The 20,043-nt window shown below is 41.8% G+C and overlaps 1 protein-coding gene across 1 annotated transcript; it reads right to left on the bottom strand.

Moving 5' to 3' along the window:
- Nucleotides 1–350: 350 nt before the first annotated feature.
- On the bottom strand, nt 351–17,492 carry cltrn (collectrin, amino acid transport regulator). Its single transcript, XM_055644762.1, has 6 exons — nt 16,679–17,492; nt 11,863–11,921; nt 10,122–10,204; nt 5,911–6,027; nt 5,625–5,819; nt 351–2,317 (listed from the first exon to the last, which is right to left on the bottom strand). The coding sequence occupies exons 1-6, from the start codon at nt 16,971–16,973 to the stop codon at nt 2,167–2,169; spliced, it is 900 nt and encodes a 299-aa protein (XP_055500737.1). The 5' UTR covers nt 16,974–17,492; the 3' UTR covers nt 351–2,166.
- Nucleotides 17,493–20,043: the final 2,551 nt, after the last annotated feature.

The raw sequence follows: 20,043 nt of genomic DNA, 5'->3' as shown, positions 1-20,043 counted from the left end.
AGTTGGTGCCTGACACATTGAGTTCCTCCAACACATTTTGTTTTGCTCAAGATTCTAGCATCTGCAGTTCCTTGTGTCTAAATGCTTGGGATGATTTGATTTGTCAGGCATTGGCCCAGAATTATCTAAAGGACTGAACAAACATATACTATGTGCACTTGTGGAATGCAAAGTGTGACAAAACGTTTGAAACTTGGACTCACTGGAGAGATCAAGAGAGAGAGAAAGAGAGAGAAAGAGAGAGAAAGAGAGAGAAAGAGAGAGACAGAACTAGAGCCAGCCTACATAAGCAGTAGTCAGTGTGTGGGGATCATTGGTTGGGCAGCCTACATAAGCAGTAGTCAGAAACTTTCCAAGTTAGAGCTTTGGAACTTGAATCTACATTAACACAAGCACTTCGCTGAAAAACTTTGAACGCTGCTTATCTGAGATTGGATAATATCTGAGACTTCAAAGTATTGGGATTTATCAACCAGTGGGCTAATCACAAAAAGGAAGAAATATTACACAAACGCAATATGGTAGAGGAATTGCAGAACTCAAGTTGATGGGCACAAATGTGAAACTAGGGAATGAATATTGAAGTTCATCCATGGATTGCGTTATTTCACATGTGATTGTTAGGCTTTGTATTATACGCATATTACAATATATTGTTCTTTATATTTTTTAGATGACAACTTAAGAAACTACATATGTTATCCCATTGCAAGGTTTGTAGATTAGGAAGATAGAAGAGCTAGCTGTATAATCATGGCAACAATCGTATCGTAACACAGTTATATGCATGCTGTAGACAGACAACTCCAAGGGGTGGAATGTAATGCAAGGGTTAAAGCATGTTGATGACTGAAATGGAGCTTACTTTAATTTAGTGAAACAGCGCAGAAGCAGGCCCTTCGGCCCACAGAGTCTGCCCAACCAATGATCCCCACACACTAACACTATCCCACCCACACTAGGGATAATTTACAATTATGCCAAGCCAATTATCCTACAGGCCTATTATTTTACATTTTTTCTTTATATATTTTTTATTTTATTTGAAAATGTACCATTACATATACGCCAAAATAATATAAAATAACTAAAATAACTATAGCATGTTTAATTAATTATAGAATTTTAATTAAAAGTATACTTGAAGTGAAAAAACACAAAAATTAAACATGGAAAAATAGATTGACAGAGACAACTGCTTGAAGTTGAGCTGGCATGGTTTAATTGCAAAGCCAATATTTAGAACACAAAACATAGATCGTAGAACAGTACAGCACGAAAGCAGGCCCTTAGGCTCACAATGTCTGTGTCGAGCCTGATGACAAAACCAACTCTTATCTGCCTGCGCACAACCCATATCCCTCCATTTCCTGCATATCCATGCGCCTATCTAAGTCTTTTAAATGCCACTATTGTGCCTGCCTCAACCACCATCCCCAGCAGCGCATTCCAGGCACTCAACACTCTCTGTGTAAAAATTAAACTTTACCACTCTCAACTTTAAACTATGCCCTTTAGTAATTAATTTTTCCATCCTGGGAAGGACTGTTTATCCTACCTGTGCCTCATAATTTTACCTATTACTTGGTCTCTCTGCAACCTCTGGCGTTCCAGACAAAACTATTCAAATCATTCCAACCTCTCCCTTTAGCTAAACCCTTTAAACCAGATATTATTTTGGTAAACCTCCTCTGCCTCCTTTTCAAAGCCTTCACATCCTTCCTGTAATGGAGTGAATAGAACTGCACGCAATACTCCAAATGTAGTCTAACCAAAGTCTGATAAAGCTGCACCATGACTTCCTGACTCTCACACTCAATGTCCCGACCTATGAAAGCAAGAATACTATATGCAGTCCCTCACCATGAACCAGGTTAATATTCTCTTAAGTGATCAGTATTCAGTACAATAAAGAAAGATAAGCAAGACTCCAACTTTAGACACAAATTTAGCAATTACGGATTTGCTGCAATGTTTAACATTGCTACACATCTATCTTCATTCAACATGAAGCAAATGTACTCTCTAAAAAGAAAATTATAAGTAAAACTGAACTGATTTAAGGGTTGGTGTTTAATTTTAATAACACTTACTTACTGAGTTAATTCTACCATTAATGTACTTAAGGCTGCAATGGCCTGCATGGATGGTAGGGCAGAGCTGATTTTATAGTGTTGTTAAGCTATCATCATCTGGACGGAATGCTTCATTTTGACATCCTTCACTCCCTCCCAGTGTTCTGCAGTGGATTCCATTCTCAGCCCCTTTGAAATTTTCTTCTTCATTTTCTTCTTCCTTTTCAGCAGCTTTTGCTTTCCTACAATAGCAAAGGTACATTAGAGAAAATATATGTGATTATGCATGGTTCGAATAAACTCTCTCCAACTCGGATTCATTGCTTTTATTTGAACTCAGTTTAAAACGTAATTCCAATGTAGGATTTGCCGTCAAACCTAATTAAAAAAATGCTTCTTTAATTTGTTTCCTGTTGTGATTTCATCGGGACAATTTGGAGTTGAAGCAGGAAAGATATGCTGGGGGTTAACTTTTATAAGAGATGTAAGACTATGTTAGCCACTAAATCAAGGGCAAGATTGTAAATGTCTTCCTTCTATTCCATACATTTCTGACTCATTGATTCTCCTTCTTATTTCCCCTTTAAAATCAACCTTTGATCAAGTTTCTGATCATTTACCCTTTAAATTATGTTGCTTAGTATTATTTAGTTTCATATTGCTCCAATGTAGCGCTTGGAATGCTTTGCTGTTGTAAAGGTTGCTGCGTAAATGCAAGTTGTTTTTGGTGTTGGATCATTCTGTGATTCTTTCAACATCTGCTGTTCTCATCGTGCTAATGGTTTACAATTATTGAGCAAATACAGTTTGCCAGAAGCCAGTTGCTCAATTTCAAATTGAGATTGATGATTTTTTTTAGAAATAGTAAACAAATAATTTCTTGTTCAATGCTAGCACTGATTTTTTGCGTTAAACATTCGCTTTTGAACATTGGACCCACTGATTGCATGTCCAATAAAACCTATGATCCAGATTCCACTCTTGCGTGAATGTTAATGACATAAACACGGAGGTGCAGCCATAATAAAAATCATGGATTTAGCATTTGTGCCAACAGTACACAAACAGTGGCTTGTGGAGATTTGAAATAAGTCAAGGAAATAATTTTAACTGAAAGTTCAAACTGCAGTGAAAATGAAGAACCCTTTAATTGACCCCATCTATCTTTGACCCAGCCACCATATTGTAGTAAATCAAGGGTACTTCCAGCCTGGTCAACTATCAATGCCAACCGCATAAATGCCGAAAGATACAATTTAAACAGCAACGACTTAGTGATGGTTATATTTTGAGCTAGAGTCCCTCCCACAGAGAGTGGTGAATCTCTGGAACTCTCTGCCACAGAAGGTAGTTGAGGCCAGTTCATATTTAAGAGGGTTAGATGTGGCCCTTGTAGCTAAAGGGATCAGGGGGTATGGAGAGAAGGCGGGTACAGGATACTGAGTTGGATGATCAGCCATGATCATATTGAATGGCTGTGCAAGCTCGAAGGGCCGAATGGCCTACTCCTGCACCTATTTTCTATGTTTCTATGTTTCATCAAATCCTTGGATACATCCTGAGCCACTGGAAGAGCAGGACCACCATAGCATTGGAGTCCTTAACATTGTTTCAACATTCCACAAAGTCTTATGGCATTAGGACAAACATAGGCAAGGAAGCCTTCTCCTGATTACCACTTGCCATTCCCCTTTAGGTAATAGGAGGCTGAGGGGTGACCTTATTGAGGTGTACAATATCATGAGGGGCATGGATATAGTGAATGCTCACAGTCTTTTTCTCTGGAGAGAAGATTCTAAAACTAGAGAGCAATGACTTGATGAGATGGGAGCTTTTTAAGAGAGACCTCAGGGAAACCTTTTCATGCTGAGGGGAGTCCATACCTGGAATGAAGTGCCACAAAAAGCCATGGAAGCAGATATAATATGACTTTTAAAAGATACTTGGAGAGGATCGGAACTGGTTAGGAGCTGTTTTGAGGGCTATGGGCTAAATGCAGGCAATTGGGACAAGCCCAGTGTGGCAACTTGGTTTGCATGGACACGGTGGGTCGAAGAGCCTGTTTCTATGTTGTATACGTAGAAATTAATTTTCACAGAGGGCTACAAATCTTTAGAATTTTCTACCTCGGAGGGCTAAGAATGATGGGTTGTTGTCCACATTCAAAGTTGAGAGGGATAGCTATTTGGGTTTAAATAAATCAGAACATTTGAGGATAGGAAAGCAGAGCAGAAGCACAAGATCAGCCTTTGGTTTAATTGATGGAGCAGATTTGAGGCACAGTTCACTCAGCTCATATTGCACGAGGCATGACTTAACATTGAACAGTACAGCACAGGAACAGGTTCTTCAGCTCACAATATCTGTGCCAAACATGATGACAGGTTAAATTACTGTAATCTCTGCACAATATCCATGTTCCTCCCTACCGTGCATATACATGTGTTCACCTAAAAGCCTCTTAAACATCAATGGCGTATCTGCCTCCACCACCCCTGGCAGCGTGTGTTTCGGGCACCCACCACTAAAAATGTGCCCCGCATATCTCCTTTAAACTTTGCTCTCTCACCATAAAGTTATCCCCTCTAGTGCTTAACATTTCCATCCTGGGAATCTCTATCTATGTTAATTATAATTTTGTATACTTGTGTTTGTGCCCCATAGTGGAGCCAGCATTGATGAGTTGTTCTGGAACCTTCCTACGTGTGGGTTGAGGGTAGAATTAGTGACTGATAATTCACAGTTCACTTTGCTTATAACTCTCTAATGTACACTATGCAATGGCATCAAACATCAATAGGTTCCTTGTCCCACACTGCAGTGTGTTAACAGAAGCCTGAAGAAGCAAGTGTTCCAAGGTTATTCTAGCTTCACGATGAATGATCGATTGGCTAATGTTTAAGTACTGCACCAGACTCCACTCTTGCTTTTAGGATCCTTGGAGGACATGGCGATGTTTCGGGTCACGATCCTTCTGCAGATTGATCGTAGTGAAGAGGAAAAGCTGGAGGAGAGGTGGGGGTGGGGGTGGGACAAAGCCAGGCAAGTGACATGTGGGTACAGGTGATGGGGGTATAATTAGCAGATACTGTAGTTGGACGATGGTCAGAGATGAAAACAAATTTCTGCGAATAAGGAGAGAAGAGACATGAAATGGGAAGCCAGCGGAAAGGATGGAGATGGAAGGGGACTCTGGGAAGGGGAACGGGTGGTGGGATAGTGGGAGAAATGGGTGCGCATCCTGGTGGGCAGAGGGAAGAGAGGAGAAAAAAGAGAGGGGTTGTTGGTCAGTTACCTAATTTTGCATGCAAGTAGATTGGGCACAGGGAAGAGGGGAGAGAGCACCTCATATTCTAACCCCCCCCCCCCCCCCCCCCCCCCCCCCCCCCACACCCTTCCAGCAATGGAGCAACTAGAACTGCACAGATGGTTCACAAGGACTTTGCATTCATCATTTAACCCAGGGAGAAACTCCTTCATAAATCCCCCTCATTCCCCAACTGTTTGATCCTGGATGGAAGAGGGAAATATATGTTTTGAAATACTTACCTCATTTTTTCTCGATGGCCGGTCACAATTATCATAATTAAACCAAATACTATCAAGCCCATGATGATACCAAAAATGATCAGCCACACAGTGACAGGTTGCTCCCAGGCTGGGGCTAAGGTAGGTTCAATACCAATAAACTCCAGTGTGTTGTCATCCAGAGAAAAGGCATTATTGAATCTGGCTCTGACCATTCTGAAATGACCAAAACAGAATGTTAATTGAAAGATTAAGCTAATTAATCACAAGTAAGTGATACGTAGTGTTCAAACAGTGTAAAGCCTACCTGATTGCTTTTTCCACATGTGTCTTGGGAAGAGGTTTCAATGCTGTATGTGGATCTGTCACCACAAAATAAAATGAGATCCTTTTTGTTTCCTCACATATGTGCACATCGGACACACTATAAAAACAGCAATGGGCATAACTTCAACATGCTTTCTCCCTATTTAACTACAATTGTTTGTTAACTTTACTTAAACAGAAACCATAACTGAAGACTGTGGCCAGAGAAATATTTTGCAGATATGCATTGAGAATATAAAATATTTAAGGCACATTGCAACATGGTCCTGTTGGCTTCAATGTATTTATACTAAAAGATGCATGTAATCGAAATATTAGAATATTGTGCATTGGGAAAGTAAACCGCAAGAAACATTTTGATCTGGAATGTTGTTCAGACAACGCTGAAATTTGCAATTCTGAAGGTGTAAAAATTCCACTCTGCAGTGCTAGTGCGGCACAGTGGTGCAGTAGTCGAGATGCTGCCTTACAGTGCCAGAGACCTAGGTTCAGTCCTGACTATGGATACTGTCTGTACAGAGTTTGTATGTTCTCCCTGTGACCTCGTGGGTTTTCTCTGGGTGCACTGGTTTCCTCCTACATTCTAAAGACGTGCAGGTTTGTAGGTTAATTGGCTACTATAAATTGTCCCTAGTGTGTTGGATAGAACTAGCGTGAACGGTTGATCGTTGGTCGGCATGGACACGGTGCGCCAAAGCGTTTATTTCCACACAGTATCTCTAAATTAAACTAAACTAAGCATGACATTAACCAAGTTTACACATGTCTCCGAAAGCATAAATGCTATGTTAATTATGTGCAGGCCCTCTGTTACCTGGTGTCCAGCTCATTCAAATGACAGCAGAGGTAACATATAAAAAAACTTTTCCACCCTGCTACATTCATCAATATTACAATATGCATTTTCTCTTGAAATCAACAGATCCTTCACTGCTGCTACCTTAGCGCCCATCACTCTTTGCCTTGATTCCCTTCAACCTAATTCCTGTTCTGTTCATTGATTCCCAATCAATGCTTGATAATAATTCACAGACTATAATTAACTTCTGGGGCTTTATCAGGTCTTACACATACAGAGATAACTTTGGGTATATCTTCATTTCTTCACCGGATTAGGATTTGCTAAGTCTCTTGAGAAGGTACAATCTCTTTTGAAAATAATCTGTATAAGACAGAATCCTATCTATTCAAATTGGGGGATTGAGAAGAACTACCAGCTTCCTGAGAAATCCAGAACATTACCAGGTCTTGCAAGAAATAAGCAAGGTATATGCAAGAAATATACTTACCTAATACTTAATATACTTTATGTCAGAAAACAAAATGTCATACTTCAATATTTTTATAGCGGAGTTTAAGGCAATCTGCAACTGATTTACAGCTAAAGTAGAGTATTTTTGGAATCCTTATCATAAAACAAATGAACTTTATTCCCTCATAATAGAGTATATGATAATATTCATGACACATTTTAGAATGTAGATGCTCCAAACATTATTGTTACAGAAACCAAGAATTTTGAAAGCTATATGGCTAAAACCTTAAATGAACTAAATTACTGCCTCTAAAGAACAGAGCATCCCAGATAGATGTTGCTATTTTGACGTTTCCTTTATTACATTTCCTAATAACATGGAGGGGGGCTATTTGGCTCATTGAATTGATTTTCAGAGAAATACCATTCCCCCATTTAATTTTTCTGTTGTTTTGGAACCATCAGTTACAAAAAATGGTCACTGTTTTTGACTTCTCTAGAGAAAGTAAAACAGTGTTGAAGGTTACTGCACACTGCCACCTGCAGACATTGAGGCAATTTCATAAACATATCCACGCAATTAAAATAGACCAGAATGGGAGAAATGGGAAGGAAGAGTCAAAAGAGAGTAGGGTCAGACCTGGATGGAGGTTGAGTGCTGGCCAATATCAACAAAATCAGCCACAGAGCTGATTAAATCACATTGAGAGAGATTGCAACCAATTTGTTATAGAATGGTACCAAAGAGCACCCAGACATCCAAGTCCAATATCAAATGCATACACTCCTCAAGGCCTGAGTTGATGCCATCCATTCTCCAGAGATATATTGAGCACACTCAACCTCCAGGGATTTATATTAACTACAGACACTCCCCAGGGACTGATATTAACCACACTCTTTGTCTCGGGACTGATATCAACCACAGTAACTCCCCAGGTACTGAGAGCAACCAGATTCACTCCAGGATTCATATAAATCACACCCTCTTCCTGGAATTTATTTCTGTCAGACTCAATGATGGATAATGATCCCACTGCGACCCCGGGAACTAATATTGACCACTCCCAATCCTTAGGGGCTGGTATTAGGAGCTCCACATGGTTATTGGTATCAGCTCATCATTGTCAAATGTACCAAGATACAATTATTTTAATTGTATGCATGTTGTTTGGTCAAACCCTACTATACATGAATACAATCACGCCATACCCAAGTAAGTGTTGGAATGAACTGCAGATGCTGGTTCAAACCGAAGACAGACACAAAAAGCTGGAGTAACTTAGCGGGACATGCAGCATCTCTGGAGAGAAGGAATGGATGATGTTTGGGGTCGAGTCTGAAGTGTTACTCCAGCTTATTGTGTCCATACACAAGTATAACAGGTAGTCCAGAGAAAAAAATCCCAGAGTGCAGAATATAGTAGTACAGCATTACAGTAATATTCAGTAATGAATTCCTCCTCATAGGCTCCAAATCCACACTCAGCAAAATCAATAACCCCACTCTCACCATCGACGGCACCACTGTCTCCCCATCTCCCCAGGCCCGCAACCTTGGCGTGATCTTTGATTCCACCCTCTCCCTTGAGCCTCACATCCGCCATGTCATTAAAACCTCCTTCTTTCACCTCCGCAACATCGCCAAAATCAGACCCTCTCTCACACCTCCCGCTGCTGAAAGACTCATCCATGCCTTCATCTCCTCCTGACTGAACTACTGCAACTCATTTCTCCTTGGCATCAGCTCCACCTACATCAACCGACTCCAACTGGTCCAGAACGCAGCTGCCTGACTCATCACCCACACCAAATCCTGGCATCACATCACTCCAGTCCTTAAACAACTTCACTGGCTTCCCATCTCCCACCGGATCACCTACAAAATCCTGGTCCTCACCTACAAAGCCCTCCACCATCTGGCCCCCCCCATATCTCACTGACCTCCTCTCCCCTTACCAACCCTCACGGTCCCTCAGATCCACATCAGCCGGTCTCCTCTCCATCCACAAATCCAACCTCCGCAGTTTTGGGGACAGAGCCTTCTCCAGGGCAGCTCCCAGGCTCTGGAATTCCCTCCCCCAACTGATCCGCAATTCCGTGTCCCTCACCATCTTCCAGTCCCGCATCAAGACCCATCTCTTCACCTCTGCCTATCCTTAGCCCCACGTCCCCCTCCATTTTCATCTGTGCTTGAATTGCCTCATATTGTATTTTGAATTGAATTCTGTCTTTACTTTGTGTACTAGTCATGTCTCTACTATTTATTTCATTCCGCTTACATGTTTTTCCTCTACTTGCTAAATTTTTGTAAGGTGTCCTTGAGACTCTTGAAAGGCGCCCATAAATAAAATTTATTATTATTATTAGTAGTAGTAATAGAGAAACTTGTGCAGATAAAAAGTGCAAGGGCCGACCTGGGAGAAAATTAAAGAGAATATATTGTTAGTATTGTTAGAAATTGTGATAGATTTATAATTGAATAGAGATTTAAAAGAGTGGAACATTGGAATGGATGATAGTAGATCCTCTTCTGGAACCAGCATGCAAAAGAATGGCTACACGACAACACCATCTTGCTGGTTGTAAACTAACTTGAATTTCTGGAGATACAGGAGAATACAAATGCAGGAATCTTGATTTCATTTTGTTTCCACTTTACTACTCCGCTGCTTTCCTCCAGGCTAAACTAAACTAAACTAAAGAAGGGTTATGACCTAAAATATGGTCATCCCATTTCCTGCACAAATGCTGCCTGGCTTGCTGTGGCACTCCAGCAGTCTGCAAAGTGAATTTTTACTGAGTCTTCAAAAATTCATTACATTATATGTTAGTTGTTAACAATTAACAGTATACCTCGGCTATGATACTGAGATGTAATAGGAGAAGAGTGAGAATCAAAGCATGGCCCCGTGATTCACTTAATGAAATACTCACTTAAATGGTTTATTCATTGATTTTCTCATACCATATGCTACTGTTGCTTGAAAGTAGAATTGTTCGCTCTCATCCCAATCATACTGTCATTGAACAAGAAATAAAACCATCAGGCCAGCTTTAAGATCTCAGCTTTCCAAAAGGAAACACAAGTAGTAATGTTTAACATGTTCAGCGCCTGCTTCGTGTAGGACAGAGATTAACTCACAGGATTATCACTTTTGCTGCTTCAGTGATTATGTTTAAAAACCTTGCAATGCACAAAATGTGCTGAATCAACAGAGCTGGAAGACTCTCACTGGAATTGTTTCCATTGGACGTTATGACGAGGTTAATGGGTTTCCAACAATCATTGAAAATATTCAACAATCTCACAATCAGTTACCTAGTGCAGAGCTGCTTCGCATCTAAATATAAGTCCAAAAGGATATGTGGCTGAATATGTAAACATGACCTGGATTCCTGGGTTTATACATAGAGCAATGAAGTTCAGCTAAACTTTTATCAATCACCATTTATGTAGGAGGAGCAGTGTCTATCTGTTTTGCCCTTAAGATACATTGAAGTGTATCTTAATTCCATCCACTTGCTTGGGTTTCATAACTCTGAATGTCCATGCATAACAATGATTTATCCATTTCAGTTCTGAAGTTTTCAGTTGATCCTTAGGTTTTGTACTGCTTTTGAGGAGAGCATTTCAGATGTCTACTTCTCTTTGCATGTAAACTGCTTCCTGACATGGCCTTTGATCCATAGCTTAACTCTTAAACTCTGAGCCTCACCGGAGAAATTATTCCCTCCCTATTTATCCAATGAACTATAATAAGAAGGTAAGAAATATTGGCAGAAGTCAGCCATTCGGTCCCTTGGACCTGTGTACCATTTAGCAAAATCATAGTTGTTCTTCTGCAGCAACACATTTCTATCCTATCACCACATACCATGGTTCTTCTAAAATGCAGGAAGTTATTAATCGGACTGACACTCCATGGCTCTCCAGGGTCCCAAAAAATTATCAACCCATGGGATTTAGTCACCCCATTAGAGGAGTCTTTGGAGAGGGTGCAGAGGAGGATTACCAGAGTGATGCCTGCATCAGCTACAGTGAGGAGCTGGACAGACATGGATTGTTTTTCCTGGTTCACCGGAGATTGAGGGAAGATCAGATTGTAGTATATAAAATGATATATACAGGGTAGACAGTCAGAACCTTTATACAAGGCTGGAAATACTAGAGGGCAAAGTTTAGAGGGGGTCAGTTTAAAGGAGATATGTGGGCCAGTTTTTACACAAAGGGTAGTAACAAGCTGCCTGGAGTGGTGGTGGAGGGAGATACAATAGCGGCATTTAAGAGATTTTTAAGAATGGCCTATTCGCGTGCTGAAATGTTCTATGTTCTAGCACACTCTTCAATTTAGTTACCCAGTCTTCCCAACCAACTTGCCCTCAAACTTTCATCATTTATTTTGTTTGGATTGAGAATCTAGCTTCAGGTTGAACTAATTTACTATTGAAATTGAATTATTGCAACTAGATCATTAACTGAGTGTTTCTCATAACAGAGTACAATCTAAAATAGTCTGTTCCAATGTTGGTGTACGAAAAGATCATCTCAGGTATATTCCATGAATTCATCCTCTACTTGTTAGCAGTCATTTAGTTTTCCATCTTTATATTCAGATTAAAATTACCCTTGATTACTGCATGTTATCACATACATCTCCAATAAAGATGAACTTACAGCCTCATCTCCAAGAGCTGTCTTCAGGCTGATTCGCACTTTAAAAGCATCAGATGAATCTGAAATGAATAATAATTTAAAAAAATATCAAACTCACACAGAAAAGCAAATGTTTGTCCAAACGATTCCCTGCATTGCTGAATACATTTACAATACTCGCTCAGCTCTCTTCAGCTGACAGTTTTGTTGTCTGACTCAGGAACTAGTGAATTGAAATCTCATTCCTAAGATTTTTACTGATTTTCCATACAGTACTACAGGAGACTGGGGACACAAGGAACTGCAGATGCTGGCTTACAAATAAAACACAAAGTGCTGGAGATACTCAGCGGGTCAGGGAATATCTCTGGAGGGCATTAATAGGTGACATTTCAGGTTGAATTGGCTCATTGTGCATTCACAAATAGTGTTAAAAGTCTTTCCAGTTTTCATTTTACTAAGTAGCAGCCAAAGGAGGAGCAGCTAAAATATACCAAGTGTATAACATTGTGACTTTAAGTCATTCCTGATTGGGATTTAAAGTCTGATTTGAAATTGAATAACGTAATTAGGTCAAAAATTCTGAAATTAAGTGACACCAATAGTAAAATGATATGATTAGTTTCCGCAGTGTATCACTTAATTACATTGATAAAAGTATAAAACCTCTAAATTCACAAAATGTGGAGTTCCAGTAGAGTGTGACATACCTTTGGAACAGAGTTGACCTGGTGCTACAGCTCCAGACCCTGCAGCCACTGAAGGATTAGAAACAATAAGCAGAAGCACAAACAACATCTTCACAATGAAGGACACTGCCAGGAATAACCCGCAGAGAACCGTACTATATAAACCACCACCAAAAAACGGCTGTAAAAATGCTTCTTCTAGCTTGTACAAGGTTTAATTATTAAACAAGGATGGGTGATCTGGTAAACACCCTGTATATCTTCACAAAGCTGTCACTGCTGTGGTCATAACTGATTAAAATATTGATGTAAGCAAAAACCAAAGTGCTGGGGGATCTCAGCGGGTCAGGCAGTATCTGCGGAAGGACGTGGCCACACATCTTTTCAGGTTGGGATCCTACTTCAGACAAAAAATTCTTCTTCTGTCAGAAGGGTCTTGACTAGAAATATCATCTGTCCATATCCCTCCACAGACCCGCTGAGTTTGTCTAGCATAGAACATAGGAGGATGTCGCACAGGAACAGGCACTTTGGCCCACAACATCGGTGCCTAACATGATGTCAAGCTAAACTAATCTCCTCTGCCTGCATGTGACCCATATCCCTCATTTCCTCCATATTCATGTGTCTATCTAAAAGCCTCTTAAACGCCACTGTCATATCTACCTCCACCACCATTCCTGGCAGCATCTTCCATAGCACCCTCTGTGAAACTTGCCCTGCACATTGACCTGAAAGCAATGTCTTATAGTCTAGTGCCATTTCCACCCTGGGAAAAATGAATAGAATTATATATCCTTCTAAAAGGTTTCCTCTCAGTCTCGGAACAATTCTCGGAGAAAACAATTCAAGTTTGTTCAACCTCTCGGACATATCCGAGGACGTAGTAAGAAGCTAGAGAAGAAATTGCAGGAGACATGGCCGAGATATATGAATCAACGGTATACACAGGTGAGGTGCCAGATGACTGTAGGGTGACTATTGTTATGCTTCTATTTAAGAAGGGCTGCAAGGAATTGCTTTGGAATATAGACCAGTGAGTCTAACATCTGTGGTAGACAAGTTCTGGAGAAGATTCTGAGAGATAAGATCTATATGCATTTGGCTAGACAGGGTAGACAAAGGTGCTGGAGAAACCCAACGGGTGCAGCAGCATCTATGGAGCGAAGAAAATAGGCAACGTTTCGGGCTGAAACCCTTCTTCGGACAGACTTAGATAGACGGACTGATATGTCGCATGGTTTTGTATGTGGGAGATTATGAATTACGAGTTTTTTGAACAGGAAATGAAAAAGGTTGACCGGGGCAAGGCCTTAGATGTTATCTATATTGACTTCAGCAATCCTTTGATAAGTTTCTGCATGGTAGGCTGCTCTGGAAGGTTAACTTGCATGGAATCCAGGTAGAGCTAGCTAACTGGATCATGAGTAAGAAGGAACAGCAAATGCTGGTTTACACCGAAGATGGACACAAAATGCTGGAGTAACTCAGTGGGTCAGGCAGCAACTCTGGAGAAAAGGAATAGGTCACGTTTTATTTAGCATTTTGGGACTATAATTCTATTAGTTTTTAAATAGTTATGGAAAGAGATTAGAATAGTCCCAAAGTTTAAAGTCCTAAATTGGGGCAAGCCTTATTTTAATGGCATTCAACAAGAACTTACAAAGATTGATTGGGAGAGGCTGGTAGCAGATAAAGGGACATCTGGCAAGTGAGATGCTTTTAAGAGTGAGAAAGGAAGAGTTTACAGTCAACATGGTCCTGTTAGAGTGAAGGCAAGACTGGCAAGATTTGGGAATTCTAGCTGACAAGGGATACCGAGGCTCCAGTCCGTGAAAAGAGGCATGTCAGGTTGATAAGATCATGACGGGAATAGATAGGATAGATGCACAGAATCTTTCCCCCAGAGTAAAGGAATCAAGAACGAGAGGACGTGGTTTAAGGTGAGAGGAGAAAGATTTGATAGGAACCTGAGGGGAAACTTTTTCACACAGAGTATGGTGGATATATGGAACAAGCTGCCAGAGGAGGTAGTTGAGGCAGGTACTATAACAATATTTAAAAGAAATTTGTACAAGTACAGAGATAATAATAATAATAATAATAATAATACATTTTATTTAATGGGCGCCTTTCAGACACCTCAAGGACACCTTACATAGTAATCGGAATGAAAACATATAATCGGAATAAAACAAGTAATAAAGACATCACAGAGACACAAATTAAAAACAGAATTCAATCCAAAAACAGAAAATCGAAAACACAGTGTGAAGAGAGAGCAGCGGCAACCAAAGCGCGCCAGCATACACTCTCTCTTCACGGCAGCCATATTGGACACAGACCTACAGGACTACAATTAGACAAAAAAAAATCATCCCATAGGCACAATGTCCAGTCCCCACCCCATGTTCACCCCTATTGAGGCCACCGCAATTGCGATAGGCAAACCGCGATAGGAAAGATTTAGAGGGATGGGCCAAATGCAGGCACGTAGGTCTTGTGCAGATGGGAAATCTTGGCCATCTTGGGTAAGTTGGGCTTGTTTCCATGCTATTTGGCTCTATGACACCATAAGGTATAGTCAATATGGCTTTCTGCATCGGTAATCATATCTCTGAAATGTAGTTAAGGTTTTTGAAGAGGTGACCAAGAGGATTGGGGAGAGCTTTAGACAATAAAACAATTCCTCCACTTTGATGACCTCGAAATGATCATCCACACATTTATCTCCTCCCGCCTAGATTACTGCAACTCTCTTTACACTGGCATCAGCCAATCTTCCCTGTCTCGCCTGGGTCCAAAACACCGCAGCGAGATTCCTGACGGACACCCGAAAAAGGGACCACATCACCCCGATCCTGGCCTCAATCCACTGGCTTCCTGTGCGATTCCGTATACATTTCAAGACCCTCCTCTATGTCTACAAAGCCCTCAATGGCTTGCCCCCTCCTACATTAAAAGTCTTCTCACCCACCACTCCACCTCCAGGTCCCTCAGATCGGCCGACTTGGGGCCGCTGAATATCCCACGGTCTAGGCATAAGTTTAGGGGCGACCGTGCCTTTGCGGTTGCAACTCCTAGACTGTGGAACAGCATCCCCCTTCCCATCAGAACTGCCCCCTCCATCGACTCCTTTAAGTCAAGTCTAAAAACGTATCTATGCTCCCAAGCCTTTCCTGACGTCCACTGAGCGAGGGCTATATGGATATATGTATGTAGTTTGTTTGTTTATACTATTCTTATAACAAATGTAAGTCAAGTCAAGTCAAGTCAAGTCAAGTTTATTTGTCACACACACATACGCGATGTGCAGTGAAATGAAAGTGGCAATGCTCGCGGACTTTTGTGCAAAAGACAAACAACAAAACAACCAAACAAATTATAAACACAATCATAACACACATATTCTTTTACATAATAAATAATAGAAGGAAAAACGTTCTGTAGAGTTAGTCCCTGGTGAGAAAGGCGTTTACAGTCTGAATTGCCTCTGGGAAGAAACCCCTTCTCAACCTCTCCGTTCTCACTGCATGGCAACGGAGGCGTTGCCATGCAGTGTTGAGGGACACAGAGCACTTTGGCCAACGAGAGTTGTTTTTTAAATGTGCTATATAAATAAATGTTACAACTTGACTTGAAGATCCCATATTGTAGGCTGATCCAGAAGATTAAATCACAGGGTGAGCAAGCCAATTGGGCACAAATTTGCTTAAAACAATCTGTATGCAGATAATTGTTCTTCAAATTAAAGAAATCTTTGCTGGGGAAACTAATATGTTCACAATGATTACTTTTACAAATGTATCCTATTCATAAAATTTGCAATATGTAACACAATAGATTCCAATGTCACCTTCCGCAGTCAAAGCAGAGCATTCCACCAATGCAGATAATTCATATTTTATCAGGTCCTCTTTAAACCTTTCCTCCCTCACTACAAACCTATGTTCTCTTTTCTTACATTTTACAAGTAAACAATTCTACAGGTTTATTAAATGGATTCCATCTCCTCTGTGTATAGTAATGGGAAAGTACTAAACTGTTTGTGGTGCCTATTCCAATCGTTAGTGTGTACTGCAGCACATGGTCCTCCATTGTGGACAGCTCCTGGCAGACCAGATATGTTTTGTGCAGACCAAGCTCACCTTTCAATGGGTTGTAATCTTGCGGCACAGTCAATGTTTGTCTCAATGTGTCCTTGGAAACAGCACGAAAAGCACAGAATGTTGTGTTGTGACTCCACATTGTGTTCTCTGGCTGTTCAGAATGAACATTGACAAAGACTACTGTGAAGACTATCATGGCAAATTCACACTCTGAAAAGAGATGTATGACATTTTCATCTGCACAACAGCTTCCTCGAGGGCAGTGTCTGCTGAGATTAAGACTCTGGTCAAGATAGGTCTTGGTGTTTATTTGACAAATCTGCTGATTAGGCATTCTGCTAAATGACCATCTGCTCTGTGTCCCTCAACAAGCTCCACCCTTTCCTATTCTCACAGGGTCGAGAACATTCTTTGCAGACCATTACCTGATTGACTCATGGCCAGTTATTTTTCTGCACAATCATTTCCATCAGAGACAAGTAGTATAATGGAAAATAATGTTTTGTGACAATATGAAAAGAACAGTAAATCACAATGCTGGGGATGGAACAAATCTCTGCGAGTGCAGATTCTTGGTGCTTGCATATCCGGGGTCAACACACTGCTTGTAGCTGCCACACACAAGGTGGTTGTTTAGCTGAGGGTCGGGTTCATTGCATTTTCAACCCTTTCCCTGAAGTCTCAATCCTCATAAAGTAGAAAACTGTTTGTGGACTGCTGTGGTGGAAGAGCAGGGTATGGGCTTTATTTGTTTGACATACAGCAACACTGAGGAAACTTCACACCTGTGGCCAAATTCTTTCCTGACAGAATGCCACACCTACTTGGCTCTGCTCACTGTCCAGTTCTTGGTTATGGCTTCACTCTTCCAAACCATATTTCTAGCACCTCCAGATAATTGCACAGTAAAAGAGGATCCATTGGGCACGTTTCCAGAGGAGAGTTGGGTATTTGCCTGGTTCTGGCCAACATGGAGTGGAGACGGAACATATTTTTAGAAAGTCACAGCACGTTAATAATTATGCTATCTAGCAAATTGTTCAGCAATGCAGAATATGTCTTTATTGCCGCCATAAACCACTGATTAACAAGAGTTACATCAATAAAAGATGAAGTCACATCATATGCATATTTTGCTGAAGTTAACAAGTAACTACAACAAAAACAAGCAAAAGTACCACTCTAATTTCTGAATATGCCGAGCAAGCAAATGGGGACCTTGTTCATGTGTAAATAACTTTTACTGCTGCAGATTTCCAGAGTTAGTTAAAGGGTTGTGTTTTATAAATCCTGGATCATCTTTAGTTGTGTGTGTTAGTTGTGTGTGTGTGTTAGTTGGCTGTGCGTGATGTGTCTGGGAGGAAAAGTGAGAAGGGAGGGAGGGAGGGAGGGAGGGAGAGATGGGAGGAAGGACACAACTAACACACACACATCATGCACAGACAACTAACACACACACACACACACAACTAAGTTAGGATGTGCTAGAAGCTAGTGCCTCCCCAGCCATTGACCTCACCGAACCTCACTGGAGAGGAGGTGGGGAGAGAGGAGGTGGAGAGAGAGGAGGGGCGGGAGAGGAGGGGGGGGTAGAGGAGGGGGGGGGGGGAGAGAGAGAGGGGGTAAAGGAGAGAGGAGGAGGAGGGGGGGGGAGGGAGGAGGGGGGGAGGGAGGAGGGGGGAGAGAAGAGGGGGGGAGAGAAGAGGGGGGGAGGAGAGAGAGGGGAGGGGGGGAGAGAGAGGAGGGGGAGAGAAGAGGGGGGGGAGAGAGAGGGGGGGGAGAGAAGAGGGGGGGAGAGAAGAGGGGGGGAGAGAGAGAGGGGGGGGAGAGAGAGGGGGAACGGGAGAGAGAGGGGGGAGAGGAGAGGAGGAGAGGGGGGGGGAAAGAGAGAGAGGGGGGGAGAGAGCGGGGGGGGAGAGAGAGCGGGGGGAGGAGAGGAGAGGGGAGGAGAGGAGGGGGGAGGAGAGGAGGGGGGAAGAGAGGGGGGGGGGGGGGGGGGAGAGAGGAGGGGGGAGAGAGCCGGAAAGCCTCGTGAATGCAGGTGAATGTTGGAGACCTCCGGTGACCTCAGGATCTGCAGAACTTGCTCGCCCTTTATGAAGTTCAGATTAAGCTGGCAAACATTTTTCTTTGACTGCCACAGATATGATTGCTAAATATTCAATGAATCTATGATTTATACGGAAATCCCAATACTTTCAAGTCACACACCATTCTTAATTGGCATTATAACACAATCATAACTTTATTAGCCAAGTATGTTTTGCAACATACAAGGAATTTGATTTGCCATAGTCAAATCAATAAAAAACAACACGACACACAAAATACATTTTAACATAAACATCCACCACAGTGACCCCTCCACATTCCTCACTATGATGGAAGGCGAAGAAAAAGTTCAATCTTTTCCCTTCTTTGTTCTCCTGCAGTCGGGGGCCTCAAGCCATCCGTTGACGGGACAATCCTGGCTCCCGTGACCGGCGGTCGGGCCCTCTGTGTCGGGGCGATCAATTGTCCGCATCGGGGGATCTCAGCTCCCCCGCGCCGGGAGGTGGGACCCTGGGTCGGGGTTGGTCGAACCTCTTGTGACTTTGGAGCTTCCCGACATCGGTCTCTCCCTGAGACTGCGAGCTCCTCGGTTGAAATCCGTAGGTTGTGGTTGGAGCGTCCATCGATCCCAGGCAAGGGGTCGCAGGTTCCGATAGTAAGTCCACGGCCCGGTGGTGAGGCTCAAAGTCAGTTTCCAGCAAGGCCGCCAGCTCCATGATGTTATTAAGGGATTGGAGCACTTCAAGTTTGAAGTCCTGCCGCCTTCACATCTGAAGAAGGGTCTCGACCCGAAACTTCACCTGTCCATGATCTCCAGAGATGCTGCCTGACCTGCTAAGTTACTCCAGCACTTTGTGTCCTTTTGTGTATTAACCAGCACCTGCAGTTCTTTGTTACTTTACTTCAAAAATTGCCTCACCACCACTTCACCAGAGAAATTAAGGACAGTATTGAACTTTGGTTTTGCCAGTAACATCCACCTTACTCAAATTAATTAAACATAAAAATAACTCCTGTGCTTTCAGGATACCAAGCTTGCAGGGAATAATTTGGAGTCACTGAGAATGAATGCTTAGAGTTAGTGTCTACTATAGCTGTTCAGGTCAGTAAACTGGATTCAAAGCTCACTCCAGAAATGGAAAGGCAAACTCTAAGCTGAAATTCCAAGTCTCTGCACCATTAACATTTCCCAATCTGTCACCAATTTAAAACATTTTTTTCTGTTTTATACACCAAATTAGGTGACCTCAAATAGTTTCCACATTTTTCATTTCTCATGTTCTTTTCTTCTATCATTGTTGTCCATATTCTTTTGAAATCTTTAATATCCTTCTCTTTCCTGCCTGTGAGAA

Source organism: Leucoraja erinacea, chromosome 13 (genome assembly GCF_028641065.1).
Source record: "Leucoraja erinacea ecotype New England chromosome 13, Leri_hhj_1, whole genome shotgun sequence".
Lineage (NCBI taxonomy): Eukaryota > Metazoa > Chordata > Chondrichthyes > Rajiformes > Rajidae > Leucoraja > Leucoraja erinaceus.
This window is presented reverse-complemented; position numbering and strand designations above follow the sequence as displayed.